This window comes from Cherax quadricarinatus, chromosome 37 (assembly GCF_038502225.1).
Source record: "Cherax quadricarinatus isolate ZL_2023a chromosome 37, ASM3850222v1, whole genome shotgun sequence".
NCBI classification, from domain to species: Eukaryota; Metazoa; Arthropoda; class Malacostraca; order Decapoda; family Parastacidae; genus Cherax; species Cherax quadricarinatus.
In genome coordinates, this window is record NC_091328.1 from 1,373,492 (window position 1) to 1,397,427 (window position 23,936).

The 23,936-nt window shown below is 38.0% G+C and overlaps 1 protein-coding gene across 4 annotated transcripts; it reads right to left on the reverse strand.

Moving 5' to 3' along the window:
• Positions 1-898: 898 nt before the first annotated feature.
• LOC128702090 (inosine-uridine preferring nucleoside hydrolase) lies at positions 899-23,674 on the reverse strand. Of its 4 annotated transcripts, none has more exons than XM_053796111.1 (8): positions 23,650-23,674; positions 16,599-16,791; positions 15,158-15,338; positions 14,470-14,586; positions 13,493-13,632; positions 10,072-10,249; positions 9,191-9,273; positions 899-1,124 (listed from the first exon to the last, which is right to left on the reverse strand). In XM_053796111.1, coding segments are annotated over exons 1-8 (1,047 nt in total). In that variant the 5' UTR covers positions 23,652-23,674; the 3' UTR covers positions 899-971. The 4 variants fall into 4 exon arrangements, with proteins under 4 accessions (XP_053652086.1, XP_053652093.1, XP_053652081.1 ...); XM_053796118.1 differs by lacking the exon at positions 23,650-23,674 and adding an exon at positions 22,197-22,425; XM_053796106.1 differs by lacking the exon at positions 23,650-23,674 and adding an exon at positions 21,999-22,060.
• Between the last annotated feature and the right edge of the window lie 262 nt (positions 23,675-23,936).

Here is a 23,936-nt window from a genome sequence, read left to right on the forward strand (position 1 = left end):
ATGCAAATTAAAAAATATGCCAATTTCAAAATAGGGTCCAGAATGAACAATGCAGACATTCCTGGCTCTAAATTAACATTTTCTTTGTTCATCAATCATGTCTCCAGGCCCCTCTGATATTACTCTTACTTTCTATTTTGAATTTTTATTCAAACAAAAAATAGAAGATTTAGTGTTACGCAGACTACTGCAATATTGTAATATTTGTATAAATCATGTCAACCCATTCACGACTGCATATTAGAATGGCTAGCTAGACATTTACTGGACAATGACATCATTTGATTACTTTTGAACATCGGCAAAAATCAAACATTTCCCCTACTTTGAGCTCCATTTCAAGGTTCTTTTCATAGTAAAACCAATGAAAATCACCTCTATTTATAAAATATGTTTTCCATTCTATCCAATGAGATCAAGAAAACGAGAATACAACCATAAATATTATACGAAAATATACCACAAAGTCGGCATTTTAATCCAATGACACGGTCGGAGTTTTTTTTTCTCGTTGTGCACTGCGTGCTGCAGGATTTTTTTTATATGGTGCACACTGACCACACACATCCATTCTCTCACATGTGGGCCTACCAGCTTTCTCCTGCTTGATTTGAAACCTCTAGAATTTTTGAGTATGTGTACGTCAAACACGGTGGCTCGTAAGACGTATATATACGACCGAAACAGTCAAAGGGTTAACAGTCCAAAATAATCTTACCAGCAGGAAAATATTAACACTTCTCTTTCACATGCACAAGACAATGATAGTGTGGTACCTCCAAGAGTGATGGTATCGACTGACTTGTATGGCACAAATGAACTTGTATGGATAAAATAACAAGATAAGAGACTGCATATTATGACCTATCAGCAAGGCCCTTTTCAGCAAACTACAGTGTATATAAGATAGTTTTTATTTTATAAAGGTCATGTGGCTTAAGACAATATGACTTGGCTTAGATTCATATTTGCTATTCATTTTCTTTCTCGAAATTCCCACCAAATGCCATTCTTAGATACTGCAAGTAGAGGTGTTCATCAAGGCTGGTCATTATGATGAGATTTGGTGTTCTACCCATTAGCTCTCTATGGTCAATTGCCATCTGGCCACGCGTCAGATTACCCTGTAATAAAAAATTTTTTGTCATAAACTAACTTGCATAAGTTTATAACATGTATATAAAATATATATATATATTTTTTTTTTTTTCAACAAGTTGGTCGTCTCCCACCGAGGCAGGGTGACCCAAAAAAGAAAGAAAATCCCCAAAAAGAAAATACTTTCATCATCATTCAACACTTTCACCACACTCACACATTATCACTGCTTTTGCAGAGGTGCTCAGAATACAACAGTTTAGAAGCATATACGTATAAAGATACACAACATATCCCTCCAAACTGCCAATATCCCAAACCCCTCCTTTAAAGTGCAGGCATTGTACTTCCCATTTCCAGGACTCAAGTCCGACTATAAGAAAATAACCGGTTTCCCTGAATCCCTTCACTAAATATTACCCTGCTCACACTCCAACAGATCGTCAGGTCCCAAGTATCATTCGTCTCCATTCACTCCTATCTAACACGCTCGTGCACGCTTGCTGGAAGTCCAAGCCCCTCGCCCACAAAACCTCCTTTACTCCCTCTTTCCAACCCTTTCGAGGACGACCCCTACCCCTCTTTCCTTCCCCTATAGATTTATATGCTTTCCATGTCATTCTACTTTGATCCATTCTCTCTAAATGACCAAACCACCTCAACAACCCCTCTTCTGCCCTCTGACTAATGCTTTTATTAACTCCACACCTTCTCCTAATTTCCACACTCCGAATTTTCTGCATAATATTTACACCACACATTGCCCTTAGACAGGACATCTCCACTGCCTCCAACCGTCTCCTCGCTGCTGCATTTACCACCCAAGCTTCACATCCATATAAGAGTGTTGGTACTACTATACTTTCATACATTCCCTTCTTTGCCTCCATAGATAACGTTTTTTGACTCCACATATACCTCAACGCACCACTCACCTTTTTTCCCTCATCAATTCTATGATTAACCTCATCCTTCATAAATCCATCCGCCGACACGTCAACTCCCAAGTATCTGAAAACATTCACTTCCTCCATATATATATATATATATATATATATATATATATATATATATATATATATATATATATATATATATATATATATATATACACACACAAGTTTTTTTTTAACACGTCTGTCATCTCCCACCGAGGCAGGGTGACCCAAAAACAAAGAAAATCCCCAAAAAGAAAATACTTTCATCATTCAACACTTTCACCTCACTCATACATAATCACTGGCTTTGCAAAGGCGCTCAGATACGACAGTTTAGAAGTCTCCAAACTGCCAATATCCCAAACCTCTCCTTTAAAGTGCAGGCACTGTACTTTCCTTTTCCAGGACTCGAGTCCGGCTAACCGGTTTCCCTGAATCCCTTCACAATATATTACCCTGCTCACACTCCAACAGCTCGTCAGGTCCCAAAAACCATTCGCCCCCATTTACTCCTGACACACACATGCTTGCTGGAAGTCCAAGCCCCTTGCCCACAAAAACCTCCTTTACCCCCTCCCTCTAACCTTTTCGAGGACAGCCCCTACCTCTCCTTCCTTCCCCTACATATTTATATGCTCTCCAAATCATTCTACTTTGATCCATTCTCTCTAAATGACCAAACTACCTCAACAACTCCTCTTCAGCCCTCTGATTAACACTTTTAGTACCTCCACACCTCCTAATTTCCACACTCCAAATTCTCTGCATAATATTTAAACCACAGGACATATCCACTGCCTCCAGCTGACTCCTCGCTGAAGCATTTGCAACCCAAGCTTCATACCCATATAAGAGTGTTGGTACCATATACTTTCGTACATTCCCTTCTTTGCCTCCATGGATAACGTTTTTTGTCTCCAAAGATACCTCAATGCACCACTCACCTTTTTTTCTTCATCTTTTCTTGGAGTGAGATAAACAAGTTAAGAAAGCCTAGAGAGCGAATGGATTTGTCAGTTAAAAACAGAGTAGGGGAGTTAGTAGATAGGGAGCTGGAGGTACTGGGTAGATGGTGGGAATATTTTGAGGAACTTTTAAATGTTGATGAAGAAAGGGAGGTGGTAATTTCATGCACTGGTCAAGGAGGTATAACATCTTTTAGGAGTGAAGAAGAGCAGGACGTAAGTGTGGGGGAGGTGTGTGAGGCATTACGTAGAATGAAAAGGGGTAAAGCAGCTGGAACTGATGGGATCATGACAGAAATGTTAAAGCAGGGGGGAGAGAAATAGTGTTGGGGTGGTTGGTATTTTTGTTTAATATATGTATGAATTATGTGGATTAAAGTAAAGGTTGGATGCGAGAAGTGGGTCATAATAAGCGTGTATGCACCTGGAGAAGAGAGGAATGCAGAGGAGAGAGAGAGATTTTGGGAGATGTTAAGTGAATGTATAGGAGCCTTTGAACCAAGTGAGAGAGTAATTGTGGTAGGGGACTTGAATGCTAAAGTAGGAGAAACTTTTAGAGAGGGTGTGGTAGGTAAGTTTGGGGTGCCAGGTGTAAATGATAATGGGAGCCCTTTGATTGAACTTTGTATAGAAAGGGGTTTAGTTATAGGTAATACATATTTTAAGAAAAAGAGGATAAATAAGTATACACGATATGATGTAGGGCGAAATGACAGTAGTTTGTTGGATTATGTATTGGTAGATAAAAGACTGTTGAGTAGACTTCAGGATGTACATGTTTATAGAGGGGCCACAGATATATCAGATCACTTTCTAGTTGTAGCTACACTGAGAGTAAAAGGTAGATGGGATACAAGGAGAATAGAAGCATCAGGGAAGAGAGAGGTGAAGGTTTATAAACTAAAAGAGGAGGCAGTTAGGGTAAGATATAAACAGCTATTGGAGGATAGATGGGCTAATGAGAGCATAGGCAATGGGGTCGAAGAGGTATGGGGTAGGTTTAAAAATGTAGTGTTAGAGTGTTCAGCAGAAGTTTGTGGTTACAGGAAAGTGGGTGCAGGAGGGAAGAGGAGCGATTGGTGGAATGATGATGTAAAGAGAGTAGTAAGGGAGAAAAAGTTAGCATATGAGAAGTTTTTACAAAGTAGAAGTGATGCAAGGAGGGAAGAGTATATGGAGAAAAAGAGAGAGGTTAAGAGAGTGGTGAAGCAATGTAAAAAGAGAGCAAATGAGAGAGTGGGTGAGATGTTATCAACAAATTTTGTTGAAAATAAGAAAAAGTTTTGGAGTGAGATTAACAAGTTAAGAAAGCCTAGAGAACAAATGGATTTGTCAGTTAAAAATAGGAGAGGAGAGTTATTAAATGGAGAGTTAGAGGTATTGGGAAGATGGAAGGAATATTTTGAGGAATTGTTAAATGTTGATGAAGATAGGGAAGCTGTGATTTCGTGTATAGGGCAAGGAGGAATAACATCTTGTAGGAGTGAGGAAGAGCCAGTTGTGAGTGTGGGGGAAGTTCGTGAGGCAGTAGGTAAAATGAAAGGGGGTAAGGCAGCCGGGATTGATGGGATAAAGATAGAAATGTTAAAAGCAGGTGGGGATATAGTTTTGGAGTGGTTGGTGCAATTGTTTAATAAATGTATGGAAGAGGGTAAGGTACCTAGGGATTGGCAGAGAGCATGCATAGTTCCTTTGTATAAAGGCAAAGGGGATAAAAGAGAGTGCAAAAATTATAGGGGGATAAGTCTGTTGAGTGTACCTGGTAAAGTGTATGGTAGAGTTATAATTGAAAGAATTAAGAGTAAGACGGAGAATAGGATAGCAGATGAACAAGGAGGCTTTAGGAAAGGTAGGGGGTGTGTGGACCAGGTGTTTACAGTGAAACATATAAGTGAACAGTATTTAGATAAGGCTAAAGAGGTCTTTGTGGCATTTATGGATTTGGAAAAGGCGTATGACAGGGTGGATAGGGGGGCAATGTGGCAGATGTTGCAAGTGTATGGTGTAGGAGGTAGGTTACTGAAAGCAGTGAAGAGTTTTTACGAGGATAGTGAGGCTCAAGTTAGAGTATGTAGGAAAGAGGGAAATTTTTTCCCAGTAAAAGTAGGCCTTAGACAAGGATGTGTGATGTCACCGTGGTTGTTTAATATATTTATAGATGGGGTTGTAAGAGAAGTAAATGCGAGGGTCTTGGCAAGAGGCGTGGAGTTAAAAGATAAAGAATCACACACAAAGTGGGAGTTGTCACAGCTGCTCTTTGCTGATGACACTGTGCTCTTGGGAGATTCTGAAGAGAAGTTGCAGAGATTGGTGGATGAATTTGGTAGGGTGTGCAAAAGAAGAAAATTAAAGGTGAATACAGGAAAGAGTAAGGTTATGAGGATAACAAAAAGATTAGGTGATGAAAGATTGAATATCAGATTGGAGGGAGAGAGTATGGAGGAGGTGAACGTATTCAGATATTTGGGAGTGGACGTGTCAGCGGATGGGTCTATGAAAGATGAGGTGAATCATAGAATTGATGAGGGAAAAAGAGTGAGTGGTGCACTTAGGAGTCTGTGGAGACAAAGAACTTTGTCCTTGGAGGCAAAGAGGGGAATGTATGAGAGTATAGTTTTACCAACGCTCTTATATGGGTGTGAAGCGTGGGTGATGAATGTTGCAGCGAGGAGAAGGCTGGAGGCAGTGGAGATGTCATGTCTGAGGGCAATGTGTGGTGTGAATATAATGCAGAGAATTCGTAGTTTGGAAGTTAGGAGGAGGTGCGGGATTACCAAAACTGTTGTCCAGAGGGCTGAGGAAGGGTTGTTGAGGTGGTTCGGACATGTAGAGAGAATGGAGCGAAACAGAATGACTTCAAGAGTGTATCAGTCTGTAGTGGAAGGAAGGCGGGGTAGGGGTCGGCCTAGGAAGGGTTGGAGGGAGGGGGTAAAGGAGGTTTTGTGTGCGAGGGGCTTGGACTTCCAGCAGGCATGCTTGAGCGTGTTTGATAGGAGTGAATGGAGACAAATGGTTTTTAATACTTGACGTGCTGTTGGAGTGTGAGCAAAGTAACATTTATGAAGGGATTCAGGGAAACCGGCAGGCCGGACTTGAGTCCTGGAGATGGGAAGTACAGTGCCTGCACTCTGAAGGAGGGGTGTTAATGTTGCAGTTTAAAAACTGTAGTGTAAAGCACCCTTCTGGCAAGACAGTGATGGAGTGAATGATGGTGAAAGTTTTTCTTTTTCGGGCCACCCTGCCTTGGTGGGAATCGGCCGGTGTGATAATAAAATAAAAAAAATATGTATGAAAGAGGGAAGGTACCTAGGGATTAGCAGAGGGCTTGTACAGTTTCTTTATATAAAGGGAAGGGGGACAAAAGAGATTGTAAAAATTATAGAGGAATAAGTTTAATGAGTATACCAGGAAAAGAATACAGTAGGGTTATTACTGAAAGAATTAGAGGTAAGACAGAGAGTAGGATTTCAGATGAGCAAGGAGGCTTTAGAGAGGGTAGGGGATGTGTAGATCAAGTGTTCACATTGAAGCATATATGTGAACAGTATTTAGATAAAGGTAGGGAAGTTTTCATTGCATTTTTGGATTTAGAAAAGGCATATGATAGAGTGGATAGGGGAGCAATGTAGCAGATGTTGCAAGTACATGGAATAGGTAGTAAGTTACTAAATGCTGTAAGAGTTTTTATGAGGGTAGCGAGGCTCAGGTTAGGGTGTGTAGAAGAGAGGGAGATTACCTCCCAGTAAAAGTAGGTCTTAGACAGGGATGTGTAATGTCACCATGGTTGTTTAATATATTTATAGATGGGATTATAAAAGAAATAAGTGTTAGGGTGTTGGGGAGAGAGGTGGGATTAAATTATGGGGAATCAAATACAAAATGGGAGTTGACAGAGTTACTTTTTGCTGATGATACTGTGCTTATGGGAGATTCTAAAGAAAAGTTGCAAAGGTTAGTGGACAAGTTTGGGAGGGTGTGTAAAGGTAGAAAGTTGAAAGTGAACATAGATAAGAGTAAGGTGATGAACGTGATTTTTATTTTATTATTATCACACTGGCCAATTCCCACCAAGGCAGGGTGACCCGAAAATGAAAAACTTTCACCATCATTCACTCCATCACTGTCTTGCCAGAAGGGTGCTTTACACTACAGTTTAAACTGCAACATTAACACCTCTCCTTCAGAGTGCAGGCACTGTACTTCCCATCTCCAGGACTCAAGTCCGGCCTGCCGGTTTCCCTGAACCCCTTCATAAATGTTACTTTGCTGACACTCCAACAACACGTCAAGTATTAAAAACCATTTGTCTCCATTCACTCCTATCAAACACGCTCACGCATGCCTGCTGGATGTCCAAGCCCCTCGCACACAAAACCTCCTTTACCCCCTCCCTCCAACCTTTCCTAGGCCGACCCCTACCCCGCCTTCCTTCCACTACAGACTGATACACTCTTGAAGTCACTCTGTTTCGCTCCATTCTCTCTACATGTCCGAACCACCTCAACAACCCTTCCTCAGCCCTCTGGACAACAGTTTTGGTAATCCCGCACCTCCTCCTAACTTCCAAACTACGAATTCTCTGCATTATATTCACACCACACATTGCCCTCAGACATGACATCTCCACTGCCCCCAGCCTTCACACCCATATAAGAGCGTTGGTAAAACTATACTCTCATACATTCCCCTCTTTGCCTCCAAGGACAAAGTTCTTTGTCTCCACAGACTCCTAAGTGCACCACTCACCCTTTTCCCCTCATCAATTCTATGATTCACCTCATCTTTCATAGACCCATCCGCTGACACGTCCACTCCCAAATATCTGAATACATTCACCTCCTCCATACTCTCTCCCTCCAATCTGATCTCCAATCTTTCATCACCTAATCTTTTTGTTATCCTCATAACCTTATTCTTTCCTGTATTCACTTTTAATTTTCTTCTTTTGCACACCCTACCAAATTCATCCACCAATCTCTGCAACTTCTCTTCAGAATCTCCCAAGAGCACCGTGTCATCAGCAAAGAGCAACTGTGATAACTCCCACTTTATGTGTGATTCTTTATCTTTTAACTCCACGCCTCTTGCCAAGACCCTCGCATTTACTTCTCTTACAACCCCATCTATAAATATATTAAACAACCACGGTGACATCACACATCCTTGTCTAAGGCCTACTTTGAGGGTATCAAATGATTTAGATAAAGAAGAATTGGATATCACATTGGAAAGAGGGAGTGTGGAAGAAGTGAATGTTGTCAGATATTTGAGTTGATGTGTCAACGGATGGGTTTATAAAGGATGAGGTTAACCATAGAATTGATGAAGGAAAACAGGCGAGTGGTGCGTTGAGGTATATGTAGAGACAAAAAACGTTATCTATGGAGGCAAAGAAGGGAATGTATGAAAGGATAGTGGTACCAACTTTCTCATATGGGTGTGAAGCCTGGGTTGTAAATGCTGCAGCAAGGCGGAGGTTGGAGGCACTGTAGATGTCCTGTCTAGGTGCAATGTGTGGTGTAAGTATTATGCAGAAAATTCGGAGTGTGGAAATTAGGAGAAGGTGTGGAGTTAATAAAAGTATTAGTCAGAGGGCAGAAGAGGGGTTGTTGAGGTGATTTGGTCATTTGGAGAGAATGGATCAAAGTAGAATGACATGGAAAGCGTTTAAATCTGTTGGGGAAGGAAGGCGGGGTGGGGGTCTTCCTTGAAAAGGTTGGAGGCAGGGGGTAAAGGAGGTTTTGTGGGCAAGGGGCTTGGACTTCCAGGAAGCGTGCATGAGTGTGTTAGATAGGAATGAATGGAGACGAATGGATTTTGGGACCTGATGAGCTGTTGGAGTGTGAGCAGGGTAATATTTAGTGAAGGGATTCAGGGAAACCGGTTATTTTTATATAGCCAGACTTGAGTACTGGAAATGGGAAGTACAATGCCTGCACTTTAAAGGAGGGGTTTGGGATATTGACAGTTTAAAGGGATATGTTATATATCTTTATAGTATATGCTTCTAAACTGTTGTATCAGGGCACCTCTAAAAAGACAGTGATTATGTATGAGTGAGGTGAAAGTGTTGAATGATGATGAAAGCATTTTCTTTTTGTTTTTTTGTTTTTTCTTTTTGGGTCACCCTGCCTCGGTGGGAGATGGCCGACTTGTTGAAAAAAAAAAAAAATCTGCTTGTCTTCTTACATTGAGCTCAACAGTGGCAAAGCAACTACTGGTAGAGCTGACAAGGCGGCTTCCATCACTCGTTTTATCACCAACGTCTGAATCTGAAAAATATTGCATTGCTCATAGTGACTGCTTATATTTTCTTTTATTTAATTATAGGATGAGTATGGATAAAGTATTGTAATATATTTTAATGATCAGCATATAAGAAGTATTTTTTTTTTTAACTTGCTGGCCATATCCCACTGAAGCAGAGTGACCCGAAAAAGAAACACTTTCACCATCATTCACACATAGTCATCATCTTTGGAGAGGTGCCAAGATATGAGAGTTTACATGTCACTCCAAACAGCTAATATCCCAAACCCCCTCCTTTTAAGTGCAGTCATTGTACTTCCCACTTCCAGGACTCAAGTACAGATCTAAGATCATACACTTTATGATAATATTAAAAATATGATGTTGCAGTCAGGGGGTAATCTGAATTGTGATGTCAATGCATTTCTGACAAGATGATGACTGAGTGAATGGTGGTGAACGTGTTTTCTTCTCTTGGTAATGCTGCCTTGGTGGAAAATGGCAGTTGAGGTTAAAAAAAAAAAAAACTGAAGATATAATGTAGTGGAAATGGAAAACCTATTTGGAGACCAATGAAAAGAAATAAAGAGATTAGTGTATATTATGAACTCTGATACTCAGTTCAGCAGGTGGATCTATTTACCTAGAGGGTGTTCTCCATTTCCAGTGCTTTCCCCATAATGATATGGTGGTGATGATGATGAAAATAATAACATATAACTTATAAGTGAAGTGCATTTATGGCTAGTTGATACTGAAATGTAACTAATGATACTATGTATTATCATCAGGTTAATAGTATGCATAGCATCTTTTCTTACCTATTTTACAATTTGTATTTAAATGCTGTGTTTTTGCACTATCAATCAGCCAAGCTACTGCAAGTTGGTCACAGGTGATCCAGTTTGCAAACTCTTTGGTTTTGATAATATTACTCTCAATTTTGTTCATTAATTCAGCAGCAGGACTCTTCATCTGGCCCATCTTTTCTCGTTGTGACTGCAAGTACAGTAATTTTGTTTAATAAATTCTATTACAGCATGCTTTTTATTTTTCATTTTTTAATTATAACTGGTTTATACTATGTAAATTGACAATTTTACAGCAGCAAGTTTTTGGCACAACTTGGTTAATGCTTAACCCTCTTACTGTACATCATGTAGATCTGTCACTGATGCCAGGGGTCCTTCATGTTGATCTACATTTTGTGCTCAACTCCTTCAGATAAACTGTGAGCAGTAACAAATTTTGGCCTAGACATGAAAGAATGGGTCTGTGTGGTAAGTATACACAGTATAAAAGAATCCTGCCCCATACAGTGTATAATTGGAAAAGCAAAACTGATTTTTTGTTTGGTTTAAAATAGCAACTCTGAGGTATTTTCTAGGATGGTGTTTATGGTTCTACTGGTATCATTTGATAGAATGGAAGAAATACTACAGAAATAGTGAAGATTTTGGTTAGTTTCAGGACTGGAAGTAGCTGGAAATTGAATTAAAAGTACCGGTAATATTAAATTTTTGCTGATTTTTCCTGAGGACAAGAAAGGCACCCCTATACCCCCAGTCTGTTTTATGGAGTTTACTAGATCTAATTCAATTATTAAGACACTGTAAACCACGATGAATTGTTGTGAGTTACCATATTTTATTATCATCTAAGAAATAGGAAAATCTTTAATTTTTTGTGATGATGAATTAATAATGAAATACAAATGTAATACAGGAGAGGCCTGGGGATATGAGTAATGAACAGGGAAATGTTGTTTTAGTGCCTGGAATATTTACAGTGTTTATTTTGGACTCTGTTTTTAAATTGCAATGTTTTGAATTTTGTGTAAAACTGGCCAAATTACTGCCTTCTGTGCATTTTATAGGATAGATGAATGGGAGGTTTCTTGTACTCAATCAATAGTCCAGAAGGCATACTAGCAAAATTGCTAATTATTATTATTATAATCAAAAAGAAGAGCTAAACTTCCAAAATCACTAAGAACTTGATCAAACTGATCAATGGAGTTGGCTTAAAGTAGGACTTCAAGTGAGAGAGAAACTGCTGATGCCTAAATTGCACCCACAGCACTAACTTTGAGCCTGTATAATTTTGTAAGTTTTCCATCAAATTTCATACTTTTGGTGGCTTTGCCTTCAGAAAAGATTTTGTATTTTTACATGTAGACACAGAGCAATTTTAATTTTGGAAGTTCTGGCAGTAAAGGGGTTAAGGTTTTTGTGCACCAATACAGTCATCTGATGTCGTGATTACGTCCACAATAACCCAATGGAGAAAGCATCTAACTACCATGGGTCAAATATACAGTCATTTATCATGCAAAAATAATGAAATAGCATTAATGATGAGAAAAGTATGACAAAGTTTCTGATTTTTTTTAATTCCCTCATTTAGAATTACAAAATAAATAAATAGTAATTTATCGTTTCTCCCTAATCAGTATCCCACCTATTACATACAATACTTACATAAACTATAATGCCTGTACCCACTTATTACCCTCACTTGCATTCAAGTAATTAATGTGTGTGTGTACTCACCTATTTGTGGTTGTAGGAGTAGATTCTCAGATCAAGGTCCTAACTTTTCACTCTTCAGATTCACTCCCTCTTAGCCTCATGAATTATATCATACCTGCCTTTACCCCTTTCAGAGTCAAGAAGCCCTCCTAAACTTGTTCTCGGGGTCGAAAATTTTTTGGAAAAAAATAATTTTTTTCTTGTGAAATGATAGAGAATCTTTTCCCGATCATAATGACGCCAAAAGTATGAAATTTGATGGAAAACTTACGGAATTATGCTCTCGTGAAGTTAGCGGTCTCGATGATGTTTACGCAACGGCGATTTCGCCCACTTTGAGCCCTATTTTTGGCCAATTCCAGTGTACTAGTTGACAAAAATCATATCTATTTCACTAGAACTATATTTTCTATAGAATGAGTACAAGAAACCACCCATTTACTGATTTCAACTATCCAATAAAGTGGTCAGAAATTGGCAATTTTGTAAATTTCACACAAATTTCAGAAGATGCCAATTTCCAAATAGGGTCCAGAATAAACAAGACAGACATTCCTGGCGCTAAAATAACATTTTCTCTGTTCATTAGTCATGTCCCCAGGCCTCTCTTACATCTCTTTTGCTTTCCACTTTGAATTTTTTTTCTCACAAAAAATAGAAGATTTACTGTTATGCAGACTACTGCATTAGTGTATAAATGGTGTAGAAATGGTATAAATAATATCAGCGCACTTGTGAAAGAATATTAGACTCACCAGTTGACGTGTATTGGATGCTTGGCATGATTTGTTTACTTTTGAACTTTGGTAAAAATCAAACATTTCTGCTACTCTGAGCTCAATTTCAAGGTACTTTTCATTATGAAACCAATCAAAATCATCTCAATTTCTGTAATATGTCTCCCATTCTATAAAATGAGACCAGGAAAACTAAAATACAACCATAAATACCATACGAAAATACACTGCAAAGTCACTGTTTTAAACCAAAAACACGGTTGGAGTTCTTTTTTTCTCATTTTGCACTGTGTGCCGCAGGATTTTTTTTATACTGTGTACACTGACCACATAGACCCATTCTTTCATATGAAGGCCTACCAGCTTTCTCTCACTAGATTTGAAGGCGCTAGAAATCAGGCATACTAGTACGTCAATGACGCTGGTGCGTTAAGCCGTACTAGTACATCAGAAACCCTGAAAGGGTTAAAATTATGCATAGAGCCTGCCCCCACCAGTACCTGACTACTCTGAGATTGAAGAAATACTTCCTAATCTCCCTGTGGTTCATCTCTGACTTATCCCACATCTGTTAGGTATAGAGCTCCAACAAATTAACAAGAGAAGATCTACCATCCCTAAATCCATATGGGTTATTGTTCAAGACACTGCTTCTCTCTAAGTGTTCCACTACACTCCCCCTGATAAGTTTCTCCATTATCTTGCAAGATATGCATGCATGTGTACTCACTTGTGTGTGGGTGTACTCACCTATATGTAATTGTAGGGGTTGAGTCATAGCTCCTGGCCCCGCCTCTTCACTGGTCGAAACTCACTCTTTCCCTGCCGCCTCTTTGCTGGTCATTACTAGGTCCACTATCTCCCTGCTCCATGAGCTTTATCAAACCTCTTCTTAAAGCTATAACCTTTTCTTAAAACTGTGCATGTGTGTGTGTGTGTATGTGTAAAAAATACATGCTGTTAAGTTTGCTTACATATGGTATTTTTACACCATTTAAGCACATTTCCCAGGGTGTGAGATGGATGGGTATGAGAGTTTCATCGAGTACCACCCTGGCTGCCTCTGGGTCACACATGAAGTTAAACTCTGCAGATGATGTGATATTACCTAAACCTAGTGAAAATACAAAAGTTTTAGTTTTTCTAATAACTACAGTATGGTAAGAGGTATTATATTTACTGATTTGTATTCTTGTCTATGTCAGAACTGAAATGCAAAGAGAGAATTGGGGAAAGTACTATAGCTTAAGGAACAGATGTTGTCACTGGGTCTCTTGATTTTACTTTTAGCATCATTATTTACTAGATCTGATTTGTTAAAAAAAAAAATCCATCTTCTAACTTGACCAGTTATTTTTGTTGTACACAATTTATATGGTAGTACACCATGATTAAACATGTTGAAGATTTTGACAATGTCTGTTTACATTATGCAGGCATTTTAATTTTTATAAAATGTCCAAAACCATATACAGCAGTACACTATTTTGCTCATCCTTTAAGGTGCTGCTTTGATGCTGGAAAAAGGTTTTTGATCCAAGGAATTGGTATTAATCCCCTCTTCCTTGGATGAAACCTGATTCCCTCCCATTCCCAAAACCCTGTTAGCCCCTATGGGTTTGGCACTTCCCCATGAATATAAAATTAACCCTTATGGGTTTAGGTCTTCCCTACTTGTAGTAAAGTATATGATATGATGATAATGTACAGTAATTATCTAAAGGAAATAGAATAGCATACAATAATTGTAGCTCCATGAACCTGTCTCAAAGTTCATGGATTACAAGTCATAGGAAACAGTAAACATGTATAAAATATAACTTGCAGAAAAACATTTTCATGGATACAGAACTTGAGGTAAAAGTGCATGTACTAAGGAATTATAACACCATATTATGAAACAGAGAAACAGTGTTTGATTCTTTTAGACAATGAAGAAAATATCTCCTACCTGTGGTATTACCGCCCATCATATATATGCCCAACAAGTGAGAAGTAAATAATGGGTCAAGTCTTATAGCAAGAGCTAAGTTGGTGAGTGGTCCCAGGGCAGCCAACATTATCTCCTCTGAATTGAAAGCAATTAATCATTAAAAGTTTAGTTAGATTTTTTACCTTAAAATTGGAATTTTATTTTAAAACTGGACAAGTGTTATTTGCATTAATATAATACAATTACTATAAAATAGTGTACAGTAATATTAAGTAATTTCCTGAATGAGTGTCAGCATTAACAATGTAAAGGAGGCAATCTATTTGTATCTGCATTATTTATATCTAGTGTGTGTGTCTGTGTGTAGACTTAATAAGATGGACTACTGTATATACTTTAATTTTCCATGGTAATGAGAGGCATTATAAAAATATTAAATATAAAATGATTTGGAAGAATATACGTATACTGTATACGTATTGGCAGTTTCAGCCAACAATTCTGAACCTTTAATAACAAAGAATAAAAAAAAATATATATATAAATAACCTGCACTTAGCAGACTGAAACATATGACAATGTTTCAGTCCAAATCTGACCATTAATAAGTCATTCAACTGCAGCATCATATATAATCCTACTTACTAACATATGAAACTTTGTAATTAGAAACAAGCAATGATATATGCAGACTATATTTGCTTACTAGGATATTTGTTGACTAGTTCAATAAGGGCCCATACAGCATGCTGTGGCTTCAGTAATGAGGTCACAAGAGGCAACGATGGAAGCTGAGCATCCCCAAAGCCATCAGACCCATGGAAACGTTCTCCAGGGTGCGTCCACTGATGAACCAAAGACTTTGTAGCTCCACTGTAAACTGGGATCTTTAATAATAAAACAAAACATTACTCTATTAGATACTATATTCTCTCTGCCTTTAAATGAATTGTACTTTGTAAGGGGGTTTAGTAATAGGCAATGCAGTTCACATTTTGTGAGGATAAATAAATATGTAAGGTAAAATGAAGTGTGCAGTGAGAAGTCTGCTACACTATGTATTAATATGCAACTGAAAAAGCATATTAAAAGTAAAAGACTGGGTAATATTATGTTGAAAAAATTAGGGCTTGGGGACACGTTAATATTCAACTTATGATGAAATTTTGGAAATGCATTAATGTTGTAAATTGGGGCCCTGCTATACTTTTTTTTTCTTTAAAGGAGAGATAAGTATGTCGGATCATCATTTAGTATCAGAGTAAGAGGAAGGTGGATTACAAGGAGAATGGTGTGAGTAGGTATACAAAAAATAATAATAAAGTGAAGATATGAACCTGCAAAAAAATTACAAAAAAAGACAGGTTTATGTGACAATTACAGTATTATTATTATTATTATTATTTGTAAAGGAGTATAGTTCCAACTCTGTGGATCAAGAGCCTTCACTGGCATCAAGGCACCTGCTTTGAAGAGTGACAAATTTGAAACACAAAGTGAGAATGCAACAATTAAAATTTTTATTGCTAGTCAATGATGGCTTGCAGGTTTAAAAGGTGTAATGACATAACTACTGTACTTCAAAAAGACTGGCAAAGCTGAGAGTATTATGCAAAAGTGGCAGATAATTTTCAAGATACAATAATGTATTCTGGAAATTAAAGACAGTAGCTAGACACCACAGTAAAGGTTTAATGTAGACAAAATTGAGCTGTTTTCTTTCATTTAGCAAGAAAGAGAGAGGTTATTAGGGATGGTGGATAGCCACTCCTACCAAAGTTTGTATCAACAGTCATTCAATCATGCAACCTAGAAAAATACTGCCTGTATTTTATAGTTAATGAATGTCACATGTAATTATGTACTATATTTCTAAGTAGTGTGCCAGTAATACAGAATTAATTCAAAATTAATGGGGGAGTGCTAAACATGTAGGAATCATACAACACCTGGAGGAACAGGAGTCAGTCAGTTTTGTAAGGAAGAATATGTCCAATTCCTTGAATCAAAACCCTTAACTGGCATCAAGGCACCTCCCTGAGGGGAGTAATACAGAAACTAACTGTAATGAGTTTGGCTTATGTAATAAGCACTGTATGACCAAGACAAGTTTTGCACAATTTTTGAGAACAACGTAAATATACAACCTCTAATAAAGCAGCAGTGTTCAGAATCCTCAGTACATTGGTATTCACATTGTGCACTTCAGTATTGCCTTGCACTGTAGTGACAGCAATCACTTCAATCTCCTTTCTCTTATGTGCTGCTAGAGCCATAAAAATTGCCAGAGCATCGTCAACACCAGCATCAGTATCAATAATGACCTTTGGCACAACCATCCTGCAATATAACACAATAATTAAGAAAGCCTAGGGAAAGTATGGATTTGTCAGTTAAAAACAGAGTAGGGGAGTTAGTAGATGGGGAGAGGGAGGTATTAGGTAGATGGCGAGAATATTTTGAGGAATTTTTAAATGTTGAGGAAGAAAGGGAGGCGGTAATTTCATGCACTGGCCAGGGAGGTATACCATCTTTTAGGAGTGAAGAAGAGCAGAATGTAAGTGTGGTGGAGGTACGTGAGGCATTACGTAGAATGAAAGGGGGTAAAGCAGCTGGAACTGATGGGATCATGACAGAAATGTTAAAAGCAGGGGGGGATATAGTGTTGGAGTGGTTGGTACTTTTGTTTAATAAATGTATGAAAGAGGGGAAGGTACCTAGGGATTGGCAGAGAGCATGTATAGTCCCTTTATATAAAGGGAAAGGGGACAAAAGAGATTGTAAAAATTATAGAGGAATAAGTTTACTGAGTATACCAGGAAAAGTACACGGTAGGGTTATAATTGAAAGAATTAGAGGTAAGACAGAATGTAGGATTGTGGATGAGCAGGGAGGCTTCAGAGTGGGTAGGGGATGTGTAGATCAAGTGTTTACATTGAAGCATATATGTGAACAGTATTTAGATAAAGGTAGGGAAGTTTTTATTGCATTTATGGATTTAGAAAAGGCATATGATAGAGTGGATAGAGGAGCAATGTGGCAGATGTTGCAAGTACTATATGGAAGAGGTGGTAAGTTACTAAATGCTGTAAAGAGCTTTTATGAGGATAGTGAGGCTCAGGTTAGGGTATGTAGAAGAGAGGGAGAATACTTCCCAGTAAAAGTAGGTCTTAGACAGGGATGTGTAATGTCACCATGGTTGTTTAATATATTTATAGATGGGGTTGTAAAAGAAATAAATGCTAGGGTGTTCAGGAGAGGGGTGGGATTAAATTATGGGGAATCAAATTCAAAATGGGAATTGACACAGTTACTTTTTGCTGATGATACTGTGCTTATGGGAGATTCTAAAGAAAAATTGCAAAGGTTAGTGGATGAGTTTGAGAATGTGTGTAAAGGTAGAAAGTTGAAAGTGAACATAGAAAAGAGTAAGGTGATGAGGGTATCAAATGATTTAGATAAAGAAAAATTGGATATCAAATTGGGGAGGAGGAGTATGGAAGAAGTGAATGTTTTCAGATACTTGGGAGTTGACGTGTCGGCGGATGGATTTATGAAGGATGAGGTTAATCATAGAATTGATGAGGGAAAAAAGGTGAGTGGTTCGTTCAGGTATATGTGGAGTCAAAAAACATTATCTATGGAGGCAAAGAAGGGAATGTATGAAAGTATAGTAGTACCAACACTCTTATATGGATGTGAAGCTTGGGTGGTAAATGCAGCAGCGAGGAGATGGTTGAAGGCAGTGGAGATGTCCTGTCTAAGGGCAATGTGTGGTGTAAATATTGTGCAGAAAATTCGGAGTGTGGAAATTAGGAGAAGGTGTGGAGTTAATAAAAGCATTAGTCAGAGGGCAGAAGAGGGGTTGTTGAGGTGGTTTGGTCATTTAGAGAGAATGGGTCAAAGTAGAATGACATGGAAAGCATATAAATCTATAGGGGAAGGAAGGTGGGGTAGGGGTTGTCCTCGAAAGGGTTGGAAAGAGGGGGTAAAGGAGGTTTTGTGGGCGAGGGGCTTGGACTTCCAGCAAGCGTGCATGAGCGTGTTAGATAGGAGTGAATGGAGACGAATGATACTTGGGACCTGATGATCTGTTGGAGTGTGAGCAGGGTAATATTTAGTGAAGGGATTCAGAGAAACTGGTTATTTTCATATAGTCGGACTTGAGTCCTGGAAATGGGAAGTACAATGCCTGCACTTTAAAGGAGGGGTTTGGGATATTGGCAGTTTGGAGGGATATGTTGTGTATCTTTATACGTATATGTTTCTAAACTGTTGTATTCTGAGCACCTCTGCAAAAGCAGTGATAATGTGTGAGTGTGGTGAAAGTGTTGAATGATGATGAAAGTATTTTCTTTTTGGGGATTTTCTTTCTTTTTTTGGGTCACCCTGCCTCGGTGGGAGACGGCCGACTTGTTGGAAAAAAAAAAAAAAAAAATTTAAAACAGCATGCAGCATAATGTGTTCTGTTTTTGCTTTTGTATTTCAAAAAAGTTGAACATAAAGATAAAACATAGATTTTATTTCTTTATAGGGTTACAATGTGTAATTGCAATTTTGATTTGCTAAGTACAAAGAAAGTCACTTTCGTGCTGGGGCAGTTCAGACAGACTAATCCTAGTACATAATAACTACTTAAATCTAGACAAGATAAGAGTGGTTAACTTTCATTAAAATCTTTATTTAATCTTAATACTAATGCGAGGTAGTCAAGGTGGTTTATAAGAACAATAATCTTGAAGTTGCACATAATAAAAACGATATTACAAATAATGGTTCAAACAGTAATATTTCATGAATTGGCAAATATTTAAAAGACTCGAGGTCATATAATATATATTGATGAGAGTTGCTTCAAACTGATTAGAAGTTGTTTAGGTTGGTTTGGTTAATATCGAGAGATGAAATGGTTTTGAAGTGAAGTCCTAAATTTATAAGCAGTCAGGGGATCCTTTACCAGTTCAGGTAGTGAATTCCAGATCTTCAGGCCCTTTAGGTGCAAGGCATTTTTGTGTAGTGTTTCTATCAAAGCACATGAATGTTCCAATTTCGTCACCTTTGTGGGTTTAGCACTCCCCCATGAATGTAATAATAATAATTCAGTAACATCAATACATGCCCCTTTAAGGGTATAGAGTGATAAACCTATCAAGATCACTGGAGAGATGTTCAATAGCCTTTGAACGTTCGTTGAAATACAGAAGTAAGAGGAGATGGCCTGGCATGATGCACTGTAAACACTAGGGATTGGCAGAGAGCATGTATAATTCCTTTATATAAAGGGAAGGGAAGGGGGACAAGAGATTGCAAAAATTATAGAGGAATAAGTTTACTGAGTATACCAGGAAAAGTGTATGGTAGGGTTATTATTGAAAGAATTAGAGGCAAGACTGAATGTAGGATTGCAGATGAGCAGGGAGGCTTCAGAGTGGGTAGGGGATGTGTAGATCAAGTGTTTACATTGAAGCATATATGTGAACAGTATTTAGATAAAGGTAGAGAAGTTTTCATTGCATTTATGGAGTTAGAAAAGGTATATGATAGAGTGGATAGGGAAGCAATGTGGCAGATGTTGCAAGTATATGGAAGAGGTAGTAAGTTACTAAATGCTGTAAAGAGTTTTTATGAGGATAGTGAGGCTCAGGTTAGGGTGTGTAGAAGAGAGGGAGACTACTTCCCAGTAAAAGTAGGTCTTAGACAGGGGTGTGTAATGTCACCATGGTTGTTTAATATATTTATAGATGGGGTTGTAAAAGAAGTAAATGCTAGGGTGTTGGGGAGAGGGGTGGAATTAAATTATGGGCAATCAAATACAAAATGGGAATTGACACAGTTACTTTTTGCTGATGATACTGTGCTTATGGGAGATTCTAAAGAAAAATTGCAAAGGTTTGGGAGAATGTGTAAAGGTAGAAAGTTGAAAGTGAACATAGAAAAGAGTACGGTGATGAGGGTATCAAACAATTTAGATAAAAAAAATTGGATATCAAATTGGAGAGGACGGATAAGGAAGAAGTGAATGTTTCCAGATATTTGGGAGTTGACATGTCAGTGGAAGGATTTATGAAGGATGAGGTTAACCATAGAATTGATGAAGGAAAAAAGGTGAGTGGTGCATTGAGGTATATGTGAAGACAAAGAACATTATCTATGGAGGCAAAGAAGGGAATGTATGAGAGTATTGTGGTACCAACACTCTTATATGGGTGTGAAGCTTGGGTTGCAAATGCTGCAGCGAGGAGGCGATTGGAGGCGGTGGAGATGTCCTGTCTAAGGGCAATGTGTGGTGTAAATATTATGCAGAGAATTCGGAGTGTGGAAATTAGGAGAAGGTGTGGAGTTAATAAAAGTATTAGTCAGAGGGCTGAAGAGGGGTTGTTTGAGGTGGTTTGGTCATTTAGAGAGAATGGATCAAAGTAAAATGACATGGAGAGCTTATAAATCTGTAGGGGAAGGAAGGTGGGGTAGGGGTCATCCTCGAAAAGGTTGGAGGGAGGGGGTAAAGGAGGTTTTGTGGGCGAGGGGCTTGAACTTCCAGTAAGCATGTGTGAGCATGTTAGATATGTGTGAATGGAGACGAATCATATTTGGGACCTGACGAGCTGTTGAAGTGTGAGCAGGGCAATATTTAGTGAAGGGATTCAAGAAAACCAGTTACGTATTTTTATATAACTGGAGTTGAGTCCTGGAAATGGGAAGTACAATGCCTGCACTTTAAAGGAGGGGTTTGGGATATTGGCAGTTTGGAGGGATATATTGTATGTATATCTTTATAGGTATATGCTTCTAAACTGTAGTGTTCTGGGCACCTCTGCAAAAACAGTGATTATGTACGAGTGAGGTGAAAGTGTTGAATGATGATGAACGTATTTTCTTTTTGGAGATTTTCTTTCTTTTTGGGTCACCCTGCTTCGGTGGGAAACAGCCAATTTGTTGAAAAAAAAAAATTACTGGTAACATGTTGGTGCCTACCAGTAATGCATGATATAATAAACTAGGTCTATAATTCCTTTAAGAAGAAGCCTGTAGTCATATAATAAAGCTTAAAAATAAATTATATACACACAAAATAAAAATTAATCTAAGGCCTATACCTGGATAAATTGAAATTAATTGTATGTATGTATGTATGTACATATACAAATATGTATGTAGAGTATATAGTATGTATACATATACTATATTTTTTTATTAACACATTGACCGTCTCCCACCAAGGCAGGGAGGCCCGAAAAAGAAAATCTTTCATCATCATTCACTCCATCACTGTCTTGTCATAGGTGTGCTTACACTGCAGTTATAAAACTGCAACAATAACACCCCTCCTTCAGAGTGCAGGCACTGTACTTCCCATCTCCAATATTAACACATTTGGCCTACCAATTTCCCTGAATCCCTTCATAAATGTAACCTTGCTCACACTCCAACAGCACACCATGTACTAAAAAACATTGGTCTTCATTCACTCCTATCAAACATGCTCATGCAAGCTTGCTGAAAGTCCAAGCCCCTCACACACAAAACCTCCTTTACCCCCTCCCTCTGACCTGCAGCCAGCATTAACAGCCTGGTTGATCAGACCCTGATCCACCATGAGGCCTGGTCTCAGACCGGGCTGCAGGGGCATTGATCCCCAAAACCCTCTCCAGGTAAACCTTTCCTAGGCTGACCCCTTCCCTCCACTACAGATTTATACACTCTCGAAGTCATTCTATGTATATGCACGTAATTATGACAAAGCCTACCTTCAAATACTGCAGTGTACACTACAGTACAAAACTATCTCCCAATCGTATGGGTCTTTTCTTATCCTCTTATCATCGCTTCTGCTGATAATGATGATAACACATGTGGAACCAATGACTTAGATAGAGATGGTTACAAAGGTGATGTACAATTTGAATTATGGAAAGTAGAGCAAGTTGCTTGCAGTCAGTGGAGGAATGTCTTGTAATTAACTGGGCCACTATCTATCTGAAAAGGAAGCCATTTCCCATTTCTGACAAAAAGTAAAACATACATGATATTTTACACTGTATAAACCATGGGTACAATATATAAGGTACTTTATTCTTAGTAAGTAAGTAAGTTTATTCAGGTATACACAAATACAGTTACATAGTTATCATACATAGCAGCATATGTGTAGAGAACCTAGGATAACCCAAAAAAGTCAGACAGAGTGACTTATTTCCATTGGGGTCCTTTTACCTTATTATTATAATATAAAGGTTATAATATTTTCTTATTATTCTACAATGAAGATAACATCTTATTATCATACTAAAGAGACTACTACACGAGGGTCATTAAGACTATCTACAATACGAGGGTCATTACTAGGAATAAGGTAAAATTTACACGTATGTTAGCTAAAAAATAGAAAATCATTCCCCTCCCTTTCTGTAGCTACATTCATCAGACACCTTTTGGCACTCTTCTTGAACTGGTTCATGCTATGACTGGCTTTGACATGTGCGGGCAGTCTGTTCCATTCCTTTATTGCTGTACAATAAAAGGTGTTTGAAGCCTGGCCACTAACTGTGGGTACTACAAAGTTGTGCTCTCTCCCCCTAGTACTATGATTGCTTTGGTTCCCAACCTTGACAAAATTGACAGCAAGATATTCTGGACATTGTTTGTGAGCAATTTTATAAACATGATATAGCTTCAGTTGTTTTACTCTGTCTTCAACATTCAGCATATCCAACTGCTGTAATTCATCCTGGCCTACATGTTCTCTTGGTCCCAGCCCCAGGATGAATCTTACGATTTTGTTCTGGGTGATTTGCAGTCTATCTTTCACTGAATGGTAATGAAAGATACTTAAGATGTGTCAGAAACATCCTCCAAGGTCACCATACAGTACTAATTAAGCGTTTGGTGTAAAACAATGTAGGCAACTTTTTTTTTAAGACTGGCTAGGTGATAAAATACTGGAATGGTAAAATACAGGAAGCCCCTGTGAAGATTTCTAGAGATGGTTGATTTTAGTGGAGGAATCTCCTGTAGTTTTTCTGATATAATGTAGGAGTCTCTACCCTCCCTTACCGGTCAAAAGGTCAAAAAAGTAAAGTTTTTGTGATAAAACAGTCAGGAAGCTTTTATAAAAAGTAAGGCTGTTGTACATAGCTTTGGTGCTAATTTCACCTGACTGCTCAAAAACTTTTTCATTACTGGATGATGCTAGTGACTTACATTGGCACAGCATTATTACAAGCCCAGGAGAACAGTTTCTTTCATCTATGGTTTCTTCTTTGTGAACCCAAAGGAGCATCAACTGAAACTGCAATAATAATAATAATAATAATAATAATAATAATAATAATAATAATAATAATAATAATAATAATAATAATAATAATAATAATAATAATAATAATAATAATAATAAATAATAATAATAATAATAATAATAATAATAATTATTATTATTATTATTATTATTATTATTATTATTATTATTATTATTATTATTATTATTA

Excerpts from the sequence above, each read along its gene's own strand:
- LOC128702090 (XM_053796106.1), bottom strand. The coding sequence starts at position 22,045 with ATGGTGGATCAGGGTCTGATCAACCAGGCTGTTAATGCTGGCTGCAG. Across the intron at positions 15,339-16,598 it reads ACACTGCTGCTTTATTAGAG|ATCCCAGTTTACAGTGGAGC; the intron begins GTTGTATATTTA and ends TTATTATTAAAG. Across the intron at positions 1,125-9,190 it reads TTGCCACTGTTGAGCTCAAT|GGTAATCTGACGCGTGGCCA; the intron begins GTAAGAAGACAA and ends TTTTTATTACAG.